General features: G+C 37.6%; 1 protein-coding gene across 1 annotated transcript in view; it reads left to right on the top strand.

Moving 5' to 3' along the window:
• Positions 1-20,647, top strand: part of PATJ (PATJ crumbs cell polarity complex component) — a 274,406-nt gene that overhangs the window by 207,896 nt on the left and 45,863 nt on the right. The window contains exons 32-34 of the mRNA XM_037500637.2: positions 2,251-2,322; positions 6,913-7,030; positions 10,783-10,916. Coding sequence (XP_037356534.1) covers positions 2,251-2,322; positions 6,913-7,030; positions 10,783-10,916 — 324 coding nt within the window. The remainder of the gene's footprint in view (positions 1-2,250; positions 2,323-6,912; positions 7,031-10,782; positions 10,917-20,647) is intronic.

Below are 20,647 nucleotides of genomic sequence, written 5' to 3'. Positions count from 1 at the left end.
TGCTCCCGTGCTGTACCTGATTAAAAATTGTTTCTGTATTTTTTTTAAGTGTACAAGTGTCTTTTTATTATGGTAACATTAGTTTATAATACTCCATAGGTTTCATGTGTACAAATTCTCATCTCAGCATCTGTATATTTCATACTATACCCACCACTAGTCCATTCACAACCAAGCTACTCCCCCCTCTCACCTTCCCCTCCAGTAACCACCATTCTGTTGTCAGAGTCTAAAGTTTTGTTTGTTTTTGTTGTGTTTGTTTGATTATTTTTGCTTTTATTTATAGTCCACAAATCAGTGAAATCATATGGTATTTGTCTTCTCTTTTTTTGTCTTTCTCTTTTTGACATTTTACTGAGTATAATTCCCTCAAGGTCCATCCATGTGTCAAAAGCAGCAAGATTTTATCTTTTTTTTAATTGCTGAATAGTGTGTGTGTGTGAGAGAGAGAGCGAGAGAGAGAGAAATATTTTTGTATTTTTAAAGTTCTGGCATCCATGTTTGAAAAAACTACTTTGAAATGCATTTTTTTAATGATTTTAGCCTTCTTGGTAGTTTCTTCCCAGATTGGAGTTCACATGTATAATACCCTGCTCATTTTAAAACAAGGTCCTGACTTTGCAGTCCATCAAAAACTATAGAATTTCTAGTTTGGCTATGGGAGCAGATATCACTGTAAGTCTTATTTTCTATTTCAAATCCAATATAAAAACTGTATCTACAGCAAGAGTCTAGGAATTCCCTGTAAGGAGTAGGAGAAATTGTGACTGAGTCAGCATTGTTCTTTCTTTTGTGACAGTATGCAAATTGCCAATGGCAGAGTTCAAGTGCATTCAAATATGTGGCATTTTTCACAGCTCATTGTACTTTATATCTTGTATTTCTGAAAAATCACTTGAGCTTCACCTACATGATAAATTTCTCTTTCCAGATCATAAAAAGTACAGTAGATTTACAGTCAAGTCTCTTCCTTCATGAAAGTCACAAGAGAAAAGCTTTTGGCTTTTTTTACCCAGTCTCTTCTCTGCATTATAAATGCAGCTAGTACAGGGATGCTAAGGTGATAGATAACGTTACCTCATAAACTCTAAGACAGCAGAAATATAGGTACAGAAAGGATGTGTCAACATGTCAGACAAGAAATCAGGATGGGAGTGAGAGGGTCAGCTACTACTCTAGCATTCCCCAAAGGAGAAAGTGCCCTGTCCAGGGAATTCTTGTCGCCAGCCTTATAGTAGAAATAGGAACATGGGACTATCATAATTTGATTTTATTGTCTTCATTGGCATTTTTATTAAATACCATGTTAAGTGCTTCTCAAATATTACTTCATTTAATCCCTGTAACATAGCTACTCTTCTATCTTCCCATTTTATAGATGAGGAAACTGCACCTTAGAGATCTCAGATAGCCAAATAAGAGTTGCAGGACTCTTTAAGTTACAGAACTAAGGATTACAAACTCCTAATACTGTTATACCAGTCACTCCCCTCTCCCCAGCTCTGGATAGTTTCCACTCCCCTCTCACCTGCCTGCATCTCTGTACTAGATCTCTGCTCCTGGGGGGCTGTCAGACATTCACCACAGGCCAGAATAATCCTGTCCTTCTTCCTATCCAAGTCAGTTTCTCTGTTCCCTGCCTTGTCCAAATCTGAATCAGATGAAGGGATTTGTGTTTTAGAGTTCAGATAATAATTTCCCTCTAAGTTTGCCTATAAAAGAGGCACAGTTTATTGGTATCATCTTTTATTTCAACTGTATGCCCTTTAGCTATACATCAGTTTTCCATGTGTTTTTTTCCCCAGCCTGGACTCTGCACTTTTTGTGGAGTTCAAGTCAAACTTATCTTTATATCTCACAATGTTTTCAATAAATGTGCATTTTTGCCTCTAGTTAAATATCCTAAGAGGGGAAAAAACTTTTAATATTAGATTTTGAGCCTTTTGCAAAGGATTTAACATTCAATAGAAATACAGATATAGAGATTCCTAGTAAAACAAGAAACTGGCCAAAACGATCAAAGAATACCTGTCTGATAGGCTTAAAACGTGAAAGATCTAAGAGCACAAAATATGTGTTTGGAAATGACACGCTTGTTTTTGTTTCTGAGAGTTAGTCCAGATGGATGAAAATAATCAATGGTTGGTGATTTTTTTTTTAGCAGACTAAACCCTGTTAAATGGTGTTTGATTGTTGGAAAGTGCAGTTGAACCCTACATTGTCTCTTACGGATTGCATCTTTTGTTTCAGGAGGATGTCTCCCAGGATGTTGATTCAGGAGTGGCAGATCAGCAGAAGGCACTGGAGTGCCCAGCTGACAATGTACGTAATTTGTGCTTGAGGTTTGCTCTGCTGGAGCAAGTGGGTGCCAGAAGCAAAGGGGGTGATTGCAATGAAATCCCATCCTTTGTTACTTGAAAGGAGATTATGGTGTGTGTCTTACAACCTGAAGTCAACCCCCAATTCTATCACAAATTCTGTGCAAGGCGTGTGGACATATTCTCTGTTTATCTCCTTCCACCAGTGCCTTAAGTCGATGCTTAAAAGTGGGGCATCTCTGAAAACACACTTGCCCTTAAATTCTGAGAGTGCTGTATCTTACATAATGTCATAAATAAAACATTTTAATAGGAAATTTTTCAGTTCTATAAAATATAAATAACTTTCATGTTTGCATTTTGAGCTTCACGTCTCATAAAAAATCTATAAACTTCTGTCAACTTTTTGTACTTTGGTAGCTGTTGAGTTTTTTTTTTTTTTTCTAAGTCCTAATTCTCATTTCTATTGCCATTTTTTTATTTCTGTGCTGCAAAAATTACATTATTGCTGTATTAACTATTTTTATGTTTAAGGAACTAGAGATCCCTAAAGAGAATCTTACAGAGAATACCTGATGCTTTAAATATTGCCCCCCAACAAGATGCCTTTGGAGAGTCTCCAAAACTATATGCTAAAAGCCTAAATAAAAACAAATAGGTGTAGAAAGAATCTTTAAAATGATCAAATTCAGTTCAGTTGGAAACCTGTAAACAATTATTTTTTAAATATATTTCCAAATATTATTCATGTATGAATACATTATTTACTCCTGCCACCTACTTCAAGGCACATAGCAACCATGTCTAAAATTTTATAACTGTAGATTTTTAGAACTATGGGGAATTCTAACTATCAGCTAGTCTTTCTTTTCCCTACTAAAAATGAATACTTATTCTCTTTGGGGAAAGTAACTCTTTTCTGTGACTGCAGAAGACAAACAATCCTGAGGTTTTTGTGCAACCTTTGCAGTGAGGCTGTGTGAACTCTTTATAAAGAACTTCCCAGCTATTTGAACTGTTCCAAAATGGAATAGACTCCCTGTGGAAATGGGATTTTCCATCCCTGAATGCTTTTAATCAGAAGCTGGCTGATCATCTGTTAATAATGTTATCAGAGGACATAAAGACATTAATATTATGAATTGAACTCCTGCATTGTTCCTGGCACAATGATAGGCTTATTTGTACACTTTTCCCTTTAATCTTCAAAACAACCTTGCAAGGTAGAGAAGTATTGCCACTGATAGATAGATGAGAAAGTTTTGCTGTAAAGAGGTTAAGTGACTTGCCTGTGGCCATACAGGTAATTAGGAGAAGCAAACTCAACATATCTTTTCTGAATGGTGATTTTTTTCCCATTCCTATCATGAAGAACTATTAAAATGTAAATCCCTTCTCAGAAAGACACTGATAAGTAAATATATATATATATATATATAGACAACTACAGAGGTTTTATAGTTACCAAAATTGCCTCTGGATCTCTTAGGAACACATTTGCCCTGGAGTAATAATCCTTGGTTTAACTTTAAGCAATGTCATACTTAAACAAAACAAAAATAACAACAACAACAAAGCTTGCCTGGACTTCATACCCATAGGTGACAATTTATTTGATTTGGGATGGGAATCCCAGCTTCTATAAATTAAAAAAAAAAAAAATTCCAGCTCTTTTATTCTAATATAGTAATATTTGACAGCAAATCCAATCTTTCTGATCTTACATACTTAGTGCTTTGGTTTTGTGCTGATGGATGAGTTACTCATGTTCATCCATCACCACATCTACCAAGAGCAAAAGGTTATTTTTCTAGAAGTATGTGTGTTGGATGTTTCATTTGGCTTCTCTGAACTATTCCCTTATTTTTTTTAAAGATTGATTTATTTATGCAAACAAGAACTGGGGTACAGGCCAGAGGTGGTGGGGGGTGAGAGGATTCACCAGAGACAGAGCAGGGAACAGAAGAGGCAGATCAACCAACCGAAGTACACTGCTGAGGGGAGCAGTAGGCAGGCCAGGAGAGGTCTGCTGCACCATGTGGGTTGCTCCCTGGCTGGCTGGGGATCGAATTTATGCTGCAGAGGCTGCGGACAGCTTCACAGGCTGCATCTTAACCTCTTGGGCCACCAGGGAGGCCCTCCCTTATTTATTTTTTTAAAAGATTTATTTATTTATGCATATAAGAACTGGGGTACAGTCCAGAGGTGTGGCGGGTGAGAGAATTCACCAGAGACAGAGTGGGGAACAGAAGAGGCAAATTGACTGAAATACACTGCTGAGGGGAGCAGCGGGCAAGTCAGGAGAGGTCTGCTGTGCCATGTGGGTAGCTCCCTGGCCGGGAATTGAACTAGTGCTGCAGTGGCTGTGGATAGCTTCATAGGTTGTGTCTTAATCCCTTGCACCACCAGGGAGGCCCAAGCCCTCCCTTATTTTTTAATTGTTTCATTCTAACAGTATCTATTGGAAAGCAGGTATGCACAATAAAATGGTATGGAACTGGGATATGAAGATGAGTCATAAACATGCCTTTCTAATATAAAAGTCATAATATAGTGATCTCTTTTGTGCTCTCTTTTGTGCTTTCCTGTTTTAAAATTCACTTGATTTTCCATGAAATAACTCTAGCTTACCTTCAGCTTTGTTACAATTTTCTTTTTTTAAGATAATCAGAAATGAAAGTTGAATGTAAGTACTAGGTAGGTTGAGAGTAGGCCAATTGCCACAAGTTTTTCTTTTTCTTAACAGTCTAGGTGTAATCAGTCTGTGGATGATATGGTGTCTGCACAGTGTCACAGACCCAAGCACATGTTAACTGATTACTGTTCTCATTTGGTTACTCTCCCAGCCTCTAAATGTTACATTCATTTTGGGGATCTAAGAGGGCTGCTACAATTTTTACTATCCTACTAGCATTTCAGCTTGGGAAAAGGAAAGCAGAAGCCTTCACCTTAAAAGAATAACTTAAAATGTGTACAATTCACTTCTGTTTATATCCATTAACCAGGGATTAAGTCCGTGGACACATGTAGCTTCAAGGAGATTCTTAAAGTAATTGGATATATAGGTGATTCCATTGTTCATTTGTTTTAGTAGTAACCCCTTGTCATTTTCTACTTCTCTCTTTCAAAATAAGTCTTAAGTATATAGTCATGATTGAATGGTGATGATAGGAAAAACTGCCAGAAGAAAAATGAACATCCATAAAAGTGTTGTCTAGCAGCTGTTTGATAAACACTTTAAACTTGTAGCATTCTTCAGCTACTGATTTTCAATCCTACCACTTCCTCTAATTAGCTGTGTGATTTCAGATATGTCACTTGACATTTGTGTCTTGGTTTCTTTATCTGTAAAAGAGTAATATTGTCTAACTCTCAAGGTTGTTCTGGTGATTAAATGAATTCATGCATATGAAAGAGTTTTTTGAAAACTGGAAAGCACAATGAGCTATACAATGGGTGGTGGCTGTTTTAGTCATTAGGTACTGTGCAATGGCTGGTATTGAGATACAGCCTTCCAATGACAGAACTTTGTGGTGTTACTGTTCTGGAGCAGTTACCTTAATCCTATTTCTAGACTCCAGGGACAGCCTGGTGCTTCACTGCCTCCACCAGAATCTTCCAGCTGGGGATGGGTTCCCTGGCTCACTACAGATCCAGAAGGCAGGTCAGGTTACTACCTATATTTCTTAACTGCCTGTTAAGCAAGCATGGAGTCCTTTTGGGTTTTGGTTTTGTTTTTTTTGTTTGTTTGTTTTTTTCTAATACTAATGTTCATTAGTATTAAATCCCAAACACGTGTTAATTTTCCAAGGTTCACACAGTGAAGGTCTCTGTACCTTCATTACAGATTACAAATTTCATTACATTACAAATTTATCTCGTATTCTGAGTTCCCATGTCTTTAGTCTTGCTCTTCTATATTCATTCTACATTCATTCATTCACTTAGTCATTCATCAAACATTTGTTAATGGCCTACTATGTTCTAGGCACTGGGAATCAAAAGTGGATAAGGTATAGTTCTTTTAGGTGAATTTAAAGTAATGCATGTTCCTGACACTGAGTATGCTTTCAGTAGATGTTTGTTGCCCCTTCCTGCTACACATGTTGCTCTGTTAACCTACTTGATACATCTTTGACTAGAGTGAATATGTCCAGAAGAGATGGACAGTGTTGTATACGCAGAACATCTACAGCATAGATGATTTTTCATTGGCTACAGCACAGACGTACGGACTTCTTTTTGATTGCATCAATGAGATGCAATCTGATTGCATCAGACTAACTTGAAATTAAGGAGATTTTTGTTCTGCTTTCCAGCTCTAACTTCATATACAGATGACAGTGATAGTCTTCACCTCTTATGCTTCTTCCTTTCCTTGAGCCATGCTTCACCAAAGCATTTTAGATGTAAAGTTAAACAGGGAGCATGGGGAATCAGAAATCATCCTAATTTCTTGCTACCTCTCCCATTCCAAATTCTCAAGACATTATTGGGGCACACCATTGTTTGGGGAACAATACACCAGTTTTAAAATCTCCTCCTGTTACTTTTTTCCTATTTGACATTTGTCTTATTTTCCTTCCTTCTGTAGGCTGTCAACCAGATGAAACAGCAAAAACATTCAACAAAAGTCTCCTTCAGCTCACAAGAGATACCATTAGCACCAAGTCCATCAGAACATTCAACAGATGCAGACTACACAGGCTTTGGTATGTTTTTTCTTCTGAATAGAATTGAATTGACTCATCACACCTTTAAAAAGACAGGATCTGGATGTCTTAGAAAAAGTCACTGTGCCAGTTGTGAGAAAGCCTAGTTTGCATCTCTCCTCTGCTTTCTTAGCTTTGGGACTTGGGCAGTCACTTCACTTCCTACACGATTAGCCTTATCTCTGTCCGTGGAATTACCTATTGCTTATTGACTATAAAATTACTAGAGCAAAAAGGCCCTCAGTAAATGTTACTTGAATCTGACGCATACAAATTATTCTCTGATCTCTCCCAAATATCATGTTTAGTTCATGAGTGATCTCTCTTAAAATCATATATTGAACCAAATTGTTAGCCTTGCATATGTTGATATATGCTATTTGAAGATTTAATTTTCAGTGCTTAAAGAAATTGCTATTTTCTGTTTTTTAATTCCTGGTTCACATTTTGCTGGCTGGTGATTGAAAATAGCACTTCAAAATGAATAATGAAGGTTTCGATTTTGCTTTTATGCAATTTAGTAAAAAAAGTTAATTAAAAAATGACTATGTAAAACACCATCCTTACCAATAGCAAAGCATAACATTGCATTAATTGAGAAAGTCTAACACCTCTGTGAGTTCTTTTGTATATTTTTTTAAAGATTTATTTATTTATTTATACAAGCACTGGGTACAGTAAGAAGCGCGGGAGGGTGAGGGAATTCACCAGAGCCAGAGCGGGGAACAGAACAGGCAGACTGATGAAATACACCGCTGAGGGGAGCAACGGGCAGTGCCATGTGGTACCCTCGCCAGGTGGCCGAGGATCGAACCAGCTCTGCAGAGGCTGAGGGCAGCTTCGCAACCCAGCGTTCAACCGCTGCGGCCACTGGGGAAGCCCTCTTTTGCATATTTTATTATAAATATTAATTCATGAAAACTTTAGAGAGTAGGTATTATTTTAAAGCTCTTGATTTTCACTGTAATAGTTGATGATTGTGGTCAGCAAACTATAACTCATGGGTCAGAGTTGACCTGCCAGATGTTTTTGTATACTCTGCAAGCTGAAAATGGTTTTCGTACTTTTATTTATTTTTTTTAAATAATAAATTTTATTTTTATATTCCCCATACAATTGCAACCCCCCCATTCTGACCCCAATCCCTCCCCTCCCACCCCTCACCCCCCAAAAAGTGTCTCTGGTTCATAGTTTTTTGTTGATTTTGATTTTCGCTTTCTTATAGTTATTCATTTTTCTGGTCCCTTATTTAAGTTTTCTAGATTCCTGCTATGAGTGAGACCATCCGGTATTTTTCTTTTTCTTTTTGGCTTATTTCGCTGAGCATGATCCCTTCCAGCTCCAAGTTTATAGCAGCACTATTTACAATAGCTAAGCTTTGGAAACAGCCCAAATGCCCAAAAATAGATGACTGGATTAAGAAGATGTGGTACATATATACCATGGAATATTACTCAGCATTCAAAAAAGATAAACACATGCAATTTGCAGCAACATGGTTTTCGTACTTTTAAAAGGTTAAAAAAAAAAATCAAAGGAATATTTAATGAAAATTATGTGGTATCAAACGTCAGTGTCCATAAATAAAATTTTATTGAAATCCTCACTAGCTTATATAATGTTATGGCTGCTCTCACAGTGTAATGATAGAGTTATGACACCATACACCCTATGAAGCCCAAAATGTTTACTACCTGCCCTGTACCAAAATAGTCTGCTGACCACAATGTAGAATTGTAATACTGTACTGTGTAGCACATATTTTTGCCTTACCAAATTAATCTTCCCACTTACCAAAACATATATTGGGATTTTGGCATAAGTCGGGCTTTGGAGTAGATTCTCTGAGAAAATAAGCACCAAGACAGACTCAGTCCTGACTAGGGTGAGGGGAAAAAGGCCATTTACAATATCACCTACTGTATTTTCTCTCTCCTCTTACTCAGGGGACTAAACTAGTCGTTTACAAGAGTAGTTTAGTATGAACGTCTTGAAATGCTCCTGAACTTGTGCCTCTGTTGTACCCTTTTTTTATTGTAAATGAAGGGGAAATGTAGTATGAAACACATGTGCTACCAAAAGATCTAGAGATAAATTCAGTTTGCAGTTTAATATGCTACTTCTAATATGACAGTTTTTATTGTTACTGAGGTTGTCACTGAATTTATCACTCTTAACCAAGAGGCCATTCAATTAATAAATTCCATGTGGTCAGGAGAAAACATCTGTACCAATGTGGCAATAAACAGAGCCTGGGCTGGACCTTCACACATGTGTTCATTTAATCTCTCCAACAGCCTGTTAGACAGATTGGGTGCATTTTTCTGATGAGAAATGTGCCTCAGTTTCACCTACCCATTAATTTCCTCTTAGGAACTCAAATCTACCTCTGTACCCCAAAACCTGTACCGTTTTATCAATAAGAGCATGATTATGGCTTAGTCAGAGCAGTACTCCCCCACAGGCTTACCCATAGCCTATTTTCTTTTTGTTTTATACCAATAATTGGCAAACTTTTTCTGTCGAGGTCCAGGTAGTAAACATTTAAGGCTTGTGAGCCATATGGTCTCTGCTGTAGCTACTTAGCTCCACCGCTGCATGTGATATAGCACTACTATTAGTGGGCTGTGTTCCAATACTACTTATTTATGGATATTGGAATTTGAATTTCATACAATCTTCCCATGTCTTGAGATAATTTTCTTTTGATTTTTTTCAACCCTTGAGAATGTAAAAGCCATTCCTGGACCTCGGGCTATTGTCTGCCAGCCCTTGCTAGTATGTGGAGTTAATGAGCTTTGTGGGTGTCAACTGGGCTCCTGTGTGTTAGCTGCAGTGACCAGCAGGTGGGGCCCTCTGTTATCAGCCTTTACTAACTTATTGTCACAAATTAAGAACCAGTACTCATTATGATCAGACTTAGTTATCAAAACAGGAGACATTCTCTGGAGACCACTTGCCTGAGATTCTCTTGGAACCAAAATTTTGAATGTTTTGATTTTTCACTGGGTTAGGTTCAGTCATCTGGAAAACGTACATATGTAGTAGAATTTATGCTAGATAAGTAGCTATTATTAAACACCTTTTCTTAGCCTATAAATATTTTCCCTTTAGGCAAACCCAATCTCAAAATATGATTTTTAAAAATCAAATTTTTAATATACAGCAGTAACTCTTCAAGTTTTTCAGTTATGGCCACAGCACTTAATTCTTGAGTGTTATGTTTATAACCCCTCCTCCCTTTTTAGTATAGAAAAATAATTTTTAGATAATTATTTTCTGTTGCTTCATACTTTATTGATTAAATCCTTTCCACATCTTAATTCATATGATATACACTCACTAAAGGTATTTAAACACTATTGATTACTGTTTTATAATGATTACAGAATCTTCTGTCTTACCAGTGTTTATTCTCATTATAACATATGCCTATATGTATTTAATCATCTTAAGTATTTCCATACCAGTTTTCATGATTATTAAAGGACTAAAAAATTTTCAAGTATAACTAAAATGGACAGTTTTGGAAAGGGGGAAGTAGTTATGCTTTAGTCGCAAATGTGTTGTAGGAATATCATGTTTCATCCCTGGGTGAATGGATAGTAATGACCCAGCTTTTTCCTTCATGGTGCTTGGCAGGAAGAAAGTGAAATGATAAACACATGCAAACCCCACACTCCCTATGTCGAGAGCCTGCAAGCTGAGTGGGGCTCCCTTCTTGTCAGTCATTCATGTTCATTCTTCTGCAGGTGGTTTTCAGGCTCCTCTGTCAGTGGACCCTGCAACGTGTCCCATTGTCCCTGGCCAAGAAATGATTATAGAAATATCCAAGGGACGTTCAGGGCTTGGTCTCAGCATTGTAGGAGGAAAAGACACACCCTTGGTAAGTTCTAGAAGTGAAGCATATCCATTGTCACAGTGTTAGTTGTTGAACCTGTTATATGGCCTTGTGCCTTTCAGGAGAAGACATGGATTTTTCATAGTATGGAAAAAAACATAATTGTAAATAGATGTGCATCCATCGTCTGACCAGCTTTCACCAAGAGTTTAATTTTCACCAAGATTTTCTCTTTTCAGTTTTTTTTGTAAATGCTTATTAGACTAACAGTAGCAGCATTCAGAAATGTTACAACAGGATTTAGGACAATGTGTGACATATAAAATGTAAAATCAGGATGAAATATTGCTATCATCCTTGTCTTCATCATCGTTAATATTGCTATCATCCTTGTCTTCATCATCGTTATTTAATAGAATACTGGATAAGTGTTCATCATTTACTCCAGCCTGACATACTGTGCTTTGCTTTATTCTGTCTGTGTTCATAATCACTCAAAACATTTTTTTAAAAATCAGTCTAGAATTTTAGTTTATGTTTGGATGGTAGGTCTTTGATTATCCAATACATTTTGTCACTAATCAATAATGCTATTAAAATACAAAACTTTCTGGGTTTTTTTCTTTACTCAAAATGCACATTTTAGAACGTTAAGTTGCTACAAAAGGATATAAAATGAAAAAATAAGTCTCCCTCCTACCCTTTTGCCCTAGCCCTGCCCTTCAACCCCATCCCCAACCAGGGACTCTCCCTAAAGACAATCATTCTTATTGATTAGAATGTTTAAGTGGACATTTTGGTATTTCTTTTGCCCATTTTATTTAGTAAGGAATAAATCCTTTCTGCAGCTTTACAGATAAAATAAGTATAAAAAGATCAATAAAATGATTTTTTCTCCATGTTTGGCAAGAACATACGTTTCTGTGTTAATACTGTTGGGAGCTGGAACAAGCCTATTGTGCTTTTTTCATAATTAATAACAGTTCCCTAGAGCACTAGGATACTCACGAACAGCCTATGCAGAAATTGGGTCTGAAAACCTTCTCTGTGTCTCCTGGCTTTGGTCCTTCTCTATCCTACTATCTAGGCCTACAGAATTCTGGTGTTTTAAACACTTGGCCCCTTTTGTGAACCATCTAAGCCTGAATGTTCTCAGAGGCTGGTTTTTATTTATTAAAGGATTTTATCTCCTTCGGTTTGATTAAAGCTCTATTAAACTTTTTTCCCAGAGTTCAGGATAATTTATTTCCTGAATTATTCTCTAATTGCCTGTGTGGGCAGGAACTGCTGTGTGTAACTTCCTGCATACACTGTGATGTTTCCATCAATTTGGATGAACCGGGAACACCTGGAGTTAACTAACTCCGCAGCCAGTTTTAGTTTCCAGCCCATCCATGCATTTTGCCTCCTTAAGGCCCCAGAACTTTTCTGCATTTCTCCTCTGGATTATTAATCTATTGGTTTTGGGCATGAAGGAAATTCTTCCTTAGAAGTTTCCCTTCAAGTGATTTGGTCTAGGCTATATTTTTAATAATGCCTTCTAACTTTGTAAGTTTTTCTTTGAGCAGTTCATAGAAACACTCTGACCAGCCTTGCAGCAGCCCAGCTAGCTTCTGTTAAGTAGGTAACACACAGGACCAGATCAGACTGTTGTTCCCCAAAACCGCATACACATTCCAATCTTTCAAACTCTATCCGTTCCCACAAACTGCTCTCTCCAGCCCTCCTGTCTCCACCCCATCAAGATAGCATGCATTCTCCAAGCCTCCCTCCCCAAGGACACAGTCTGGGTTCTTCCATGAGCTCTCCTTGGCTGAATGCAGAGCTGATGATCACCATTACTTTCTTTTAGTTCTCAGTCACATATTTTCTCTGTACCATTTGTATTGGTTAGATACAAAGAGTAAGGGCAGATCCCTTACTCTTTCAGAATCTTTTCCTGGTCTTTTAATTGGATAGTAAAACCTTATAGAATTGCTAGGAGATTCAAAGAGATGATCACTTGTATACAGTACTAAGCCTCATACTTAGTATATAGCAAGCAGTTGCACATGGCATATATTTTCTCCAAGCCTCTCTTACAACACATGCAAACTAAGTTTAATAATCCTGACTCACTGGGTTATGCTTAAAACTTTATAGACAGTACAAAAGTTTATATGTATACATGGCTATAATTATTATACTAAAACCTTTGGGATAGCATTCAGAAACTACTGGTTGACCTTAGACATTGGGATAGCTCCTCCCAGGGCCTATTTCCTCATTTTTCCAAAGAGATATTCCTGTATTTTGAATAAATCATGTATAAATAAAATTATGTTTGAAAAATACAAGAGAAATTAGATTTTAAGGAAATTCTGTAGTGAGTTTTTTCATAAAGAAAAACTAGAGTGAAATTCCTGTTGCTGAACTTTGGGGATAAGTAACTAAAGCCTGCTAGAAACAGGACTTCTAAAATATGGCTGGCAGGCTGTAGTTCAAGGCCATTTTTGATGATTACAACCAGGATACCTGGAGCCAGAGACTTAGGGTTCTTATAATTGGAGGCGTTTATGCTCAAGATGAAGCTGAATTCTATCTAGGCAAGAGATGTGCTTATTTTGTGTCTACAAGGCAAGGAACAACACAGTGACTGCTGGTGGCAAAGTGAGTAAAACCAGAATCATCTGAGGAATATTCACACCAAATTCCAAAGCAGCCATCCTGCTAAGGGCATTGGACACAAAATCTATGTGATGCCTTACCCCTTGAGGATTTAAACTTACTAAGAAAACCAATAAATAAAAGTGGTTTTGTTCTCTTGGGAAAATAAAGTAATGTTCTGATTTCTTTTTTATTAATATCTTTATAATGCTTAAAAGAAGGCAGAAATAGATTTCCCAGAGGAAATCAGAGGGATTTAACCAACATGTCTGGCCTACCTGAATGAGTCTGTTAGCCGATATTTTTTGTTGTTGTTCTTAATGTGATTTTGCTTTGTGTAGGTTGGTTAGATACGTGAGCAAGATGTGCCCACGCTGCTCTTGGTCTTTAATTTTGCATGTTTGTGCCACTGGCCGCCAGCTTGAGGGCTTTCACTGCTTGCACATCCTGCATCCTGGATGTGAGGCTGTTTGCTAAGTCCTGTGTTTTGCTTCCCTTGCCATCGTGAGACTGCCAAAAAAGTATTCTTTAAGAGCATCTTGAGATTCATAATATATAGTACTGCCTTTGAGACAGTAAATCCCATTGTCCTTGGAAAGATAAGCACCACTTAAAAATGAGAAATGGAACTCAGCTTTTATTTCCTAACCTCAGGTACCTCATCAAAAGCTGTAAGTTAGACTCACAAGTAATATATGGGCATGTGTTTCTGGTGAGGCTGAACAGCAGGGGGGTGGAAGGTGCTTTAGCAAAGAAAACCATTGTTTACCGCCACGAAGAGGTTTCTTTCCTCCCCTCCCTATTCCAAGTTTTGACATGGAACATGCAGTCTAATTGACACCGCAGGTCACATTATCCCAATAGGTCTGGGAATGCCATCTAGTCAGCAGGAAGTTAGCAAACAAAGGGGAGAATATATGAAAGGAAATTGTGAACAGTGTTGAGCCCCAGTATCAAAAGCACCTTTGCACTTGCCTTTGCACATTTGATTGTGTGATGCATCCTTAATTCATCTCTCGTGTAGAAAGCGGACCTTCTGAGTGCCAGTGACCCCTCTTAGGCATCTGTTCCAGCCCTCCCAATTAGTGTTTCTGTGCCCTCTTTGTTGTGTGCACAACAGATATTTTTGCCTTCTTTAGAGGAATTAAGCCTCTGGGATTTGGGCTTGACACCACATCAGTCCTATCTGCTATAAATAGTTTCTCTGGAGCCAAGGCAGATGGTTTCTGTGATCACAGAGGGAGATCTCACTTAGCATCCCATTGTATTTGCAACCAGTCATCTAAATAGACCTTTTAAAATACCAAGATAATGATGAGGGCGAGCCTTATGGAAAGGTTTATGAGCACACCTGGACCCAGTCCTCAGTGACAAACTTCTGCCTCTGTTGTTTTAATCTTATGATTTGCTCCCAAATCTACTTTAAGTGCATGTGGCGCTCTGTGATAGGTTACATATGTTTGCTTAGTGCTGAAGCTACAAAATTGAGTGAAATAACCCTGTCCAAGGTAACTTGGAAACAATGGAAATTTACTTCTCACAATTCTCAAGGCTGGAAGTCCAAGATCAGGGAGCAACATGATCGAAAGAGGGCCCTCCTCTGAGTTGCAGGCTTCTCATTGTGCCCTCGCATGGTAAAGGGGTGAGGGGGCTCTGTAGGACCATCTTTTTGAAAGGTACTAATCCTGTTCATGAAGATGCTGCCCTCACAACCTAATCACCTCCTAAGACCATCACATTGGGGTGTTAGGATTGCAATATGTGGACTTGGGGGACAGCGTGGACATACAGCCTGTAAATCAGACAAGGCACATCCTTTAACAGAAGAAGTACATTGATTCTTAGTTTTATTTCCTTCTATTTATCCTCTCATCTTGATCCTGCTTGCTCGCTTTCACTCTGTCTCCCTTGTTGGAAAGATAATCTGTATGAAATGCTACCTTTCAGGACTTGACATCATCAGCCAAATAAAATACCAGGCACTCTTACTCTTGTGATGCTTGCACCATTTCCTTAACCCTTTCCCAGAGCCTTCACTGCTCCCTTCTCAGTAATTTTACTTATTGATAGAAGTTTTATCTCCAGTGTCATCAGAAGAAGTACAACAGCTCACCAGGGTCATTTATCGGGGCTGTTCTATTGTCAACTTTAGGAACTCTAGAGAAAGGAAAGAAAAACTTAAATCTTTTAGGATATTGATAGAGCTGAACTGTATTTGGAATTGAACTAATGAAGTGGAGTAAACAAAGATTCGCCAGGGATCTATGCATTTTCCTTTCTGTAGGTACCATTGACAAAGGCCCCAGACTATAGAAAATTGTATTCTGTTACACCTCATAGGCAGTAGAGCAGAGCAGTGATGCTGATTCCATGACCTCAGAATCCCCGATCTTTAGCCTGGGACCTGAACACACAACTAAGCCCTTCCAAGTTAAATCTGTTTCGTTTGTAAAATACTAGTGATGACCAATTTACTTCTTAAGGTTGTTTAGGTAGATTAACTAAGATAATGAATATAAAGGACTTTTCCAAGTGCCTGCCTATATTGAGCTCAGTTAAACACTGATTTTAAAGTAGATCCTTACCTCCTTTGTTCTGTGTGGTTGTGGTATACTACCAGCATCCATGACTTGGTTTCTAGATAATTACATATTGTTTTAAGCATCAGATTTTTTAAGCGATTCAGGTGCTTTTCTTTTGTAATTAATATGGATCATTCATTTCATTTAATCCTCACAACAACCATGTAAGAGGGGTGGTGTTATCCCCATTTCCTTACAGGTAAGGAAACTGACCCAGGTAAGCGAGATGACTTTCCAAGGACACAGTAACAGCTGGAGATCCAGTTGGAGTTTGAACAGACCATCTGACTCCTAAGCCACACCATTTGGGCTCTTCTAGCACTGCCATGCGACTTACTATGTGTCATCAGCCTTCACCTGTACAAAGAAGTTATCCATCTGCCCCACCAGACCATGAATTTCTTGAAAATAGACCTGTTTTATTTTTATTTCTTTTAATATGTCCACTTAGTACCTTGCATATTTAAAAATATGACTTTTTTTTATTTTTAACTGCATAACATTGGGGTACCCCCCATCAGGTCTTTCCACCATAGTGCACTCACCACCAATTCACCTATACTCCACCCTCCCTCCCTGTTCTTTCCCCTCCCAACTTGGTGTCTCAGTTCTGAAATCAGCTATCAAGGGCTATTTTAAGAGAGGGGGGAGGGGGGAGGTTGAGAGAGGTTGAGAGGTTACCTCTATCCAGCCTCATTTGCCACACCAAGTTCCAGCCACTCAGACCTCATTCAGCTCCTTTAAGGAGTCATGTTCTCCAGAGGCAGGGCCTTTGCATGGGCTGACAGACTTGCCTGGAGTGCCTCTCTGATCAGTTTAACTGCAGTTAAAACACCTGTTCATTTCTGGGCATGATTGTGTGGTTCACAGACCACGTCATTTGAGGAAGAACTGAACAGACTGGAAAAGGGATGTCCAGGAAGGACACTGATGACTTTCGGCAAACATAAGGCTACAGTCATGGAGAAAGGGTAAACTGATTCAAGTGCTCCCAAGAGGCTTAGTGAAAAGAAAATTTCACATCATTATGGAGCAGAACTTTCTAAACATCAGCCATTCAAGGTAGAATGAATTGCCTGGGGATGGTGAGTCATCCTTCTCAAGAAGTGTACTGACAAAGGCAGGTCCCATTCTGCAAGAATATTACTATTATTATTAGGCTTTGGTTTTTTTTGACTAGGGAAGAACATTTACAATTACCACTTTCTTTTTCAATATGATGATAGTATAAGAAATTCATTCTCAGTCCCACCTTAAAAATTTCTTAAAATTTCCAAGTCTTGAGTTTTGTTTTTTAACTGGGGTAAATAAAGCCTAATCTTTGTGGTTTTGTTTCTTTTATGGAAACTAGTAACTGGTATCACTTTTGGAAAGTCAAGTTTATAGTGTAAACCCTAGTTGCTATACTTGTTTGCTTTTCTGGATCTGGAGATAAGCTTGTCTCTTTGTAAGAGTAAGTCAGAAAAAGCACTTGTTTTGCATTTGTAATCTCAGTCCATCCCATTGTAAATGAGGTATGAATTTTTAGGAGAAATTATAAAATTTAAATACTCCTAAAAAGGCTCAGAATATCAGTTTGTGAATCTTATTATTTCTCTCCGAGTTTCAAATTTATACTTGTTTATTACCTATTTAGTACTAATTTAATTCATTCTTATTAAGCAGGAATTCTCTAGGGCAATACCTTGGCAGAAAAGTATCAAGGTAGAAGGACTCTCCCATTTGGATACTATGTGGCAAAGTTCATCCATCTAGAAACTGAAGTGAGGAACATGTGTTGTCTGGCTATAACCATATGTCCAGTTCTGATGTGACCTCATTTAAAGCTTCATTCATCATGTTATGTGCTATTGTTTCACTATTACTTCTTTTCAAAATTTAAATTTAGAACTGCAGCAACTTAAACCACCAGATATTTTTTTAAGTAACAATAGAAAGCCATTATACATTTGATTAAGTGTTTTATTTTGCTGTTCCCCTTCAAATGAACTTTGCATAGCCTATTTCACAAGGAGTGTGGTTTGCTTTGGCGTGTAATCCCCCAGAGTTAAGCTCCCTTTATCGTTACTGCTTAAGTCATATATTTTTATACAAAACATCTTATTACCTTAGTTTTATTTTAAAATCAAAGCAAAGTTTGCAAAAAGTCTATGAATCACACTGAAAGAATGTTAACGAAAGTACCTTTGAATTTCCAGATTTGGGCATTTCTGATCTTAAAGAATATCACTGTAAGCAAAAATATTATGCAAGCTCTGTGTAAAATTTAGATAAATAAGGACCAGATGGAACTATAGGGACTTATAAAATATAATGCAAATATTATCCCATTTCCTTAAAATAAATCTGTACTTCAGTATGAAAAATTATATTCATTATTGATGAGTATCAACTTTTTGTTAAATCAGCCTTGGCAGGGGCACTCCATTTAAAGCAAATATAAAACAGTTTCTTTTTTGAACTTGAGAAGAGAAAGCTTTTCAGAATCTTAAAATGTGAAACATTGTTATATATTTGCAGCAATACTTATATTAGCCTTTTTATTGCTGATTGTCATTCCACATTTTAGTTTCTTATAAATGTATGCAAGAGTTTGCAATCCCCAACTTTGAGTTTTAAGATAGCTTACTTAGTCCGATACTTAAAAACATAGACATACACAGAAACAGAAGGAGAGACTGAGAGACAGAGATTGGTGTTACTGATACCTGTATAACTGATCATGTAATGCTTGCTTTTATATCAAGAGTCACTGTGTCTATTGCTGATTTAATGCTCATGTATGTTGTCTATAGTTTATTATCTAAGAATATTTTCAGTGTTCCAAAATAATGGTTACTGAATATTGTGATCCACTTTCTTTTTCTTTGAAGGATTCGTATGTCCCTATCCTCGTACCCTATCTCAAACATTTTAGAGTAAATGAATAAATGGAGATTAGCATATATAGACTCTTTGTTCCATTTGTGGCAGAGGTTTATGGAGAGTATTTGATGTCTGACCTGTTCTGAGATGCTTAGGAAAACAGTGTGGTTAACACCATTTGCTTCTGATCTCTCTCAGCCTATGGAAGTACAACTTCTTCAGGTCTGCAAATTAAAAAATCTTATTCCTAAGCATCTGTGTAAAATGTCCTTTTCTGCTTCACTTTCACAAGAAAGTGGGTTCATAGAGCTCTAAACTTCTAGAGCCATGCTAATGGCTTAAGAAACCATGTCCTACTACTCTGTCCTTGACCAATGTGAAGTGTCATGAACTGAGTGGTCCCTACAGAACCACTTGCAAAGTTGGCCATCTGCAGAGCTTTCAGAAAGGGTAACTCCCCTCCTTCTCAGACCTGGGTTCTTACCAACTTTGATCAAAGCAAGATACACTTTAACAGTTTGAACCCAGCACTTTCTCTTTAAAGTCTGGAATGGCCATAGATCTCACAAATCAGTGACTCGTTCATCCATCTGCATGTGTTTTGCAGTAAAGACCTGAATGTAGTTTTGCACAACATTAGACTGTACTGTCAGTCCTTGTTGGTTTGTCCTTCTGCTGAGAAAGTGGTCTACTTTGTGGAAGACATGTCTGTAGATGCTTTCTAAACAGTGACAACCATTGAGGGAACTGAAAATGTTTCAAGCAGGCATTGAAATGCTCTAAGGTCACAGATCTGAACCATGGTTTTTTTCCAGAGGAAGGGAGGAAATACCCATTTTATATGAAATGTTTTCAATACTTCTTTTCATCCTCATGGGTCTTTCTCATTAAGGATTTTTCCCGTAAGGCAAGGAAATAAAACATAACACTCTTTTTGGATCATTGATAAATATGCTTTCCACTTAACTGTGAAGTTCAATATGAACCTTTCTGTAGTTAAAATGTCTTTTAGTGTGTGTGTGTGTGAGAGAGAGAGAGAGACAGAGAGAGAGACAGAGAAAGAGGAGTGGGTACAGGGGCTTTTATGAGTTTCAGAATAATTAGGTTTAACTCTGCAGTGATCCAAATGAAGTAAAACATACCTGCAAGCTATAAAAGTAAACCATATATATTCCTATATAGTAATAACTACCATATAATTCTTTATCAAAGTTTTGTCCTCAATTCTTGTTAAAACAATCCACCAAATATCTAGAAATCTGATTCTGTGGAAATAGTTCATCCACACACTGGTGCTCATTGCTGCCCTTCAATCCACAAGAGACCCTTGGTTAATTTCTCTAACACATGGCTTCTTTAAGTGTTATGGGCCTATTGTGACAACAATAAAATTGCCTTTTGCTGAGTGATTGGTGTGTTTATGAGTTACTTTGTCTACCTGTTGGCAGCTTGAACGGTAAAGAAGATGGTGATTGATGAGCTGAAGAGGCTGATGACTTTGACTCTGTCTAAGGATGCATTACTGCCTCTTGTGAAATTCTCTTCCAGCAATTCAGAGCTTAAATGCCCATGGAGGAGTTTGTGATTTTTGTGGAGCTCAGTGATAATTAAGTCCCTTATACTTGGCTCCTTTGAACTGCTCTCTGAGCTCAAACAAATGCTCTGAAAATTCAGATGTATTTA

This window comes from Talpa occidentalis, unplaced genomic scaffold, assembly GCF_014898055.3.
Source record: "Talpa occidentalis isolate TD23 unplaced genomic scaffold, MPIMG_talOcc4v2.1 talOcc4.9, whole genome shotgun sequence".
NCBI classification, from domain to species: Eukaryota; Metazoa; Chordata; class Mammalia; order Eulipotyphla; family Talpidae; genus Talpa; species Talpa occidentalis.
The sequence above is the reverse complement of the archived record's forward strand: the minus strand, read 5'-3'. Positions and strand labels throughout refer to the sequence as shown.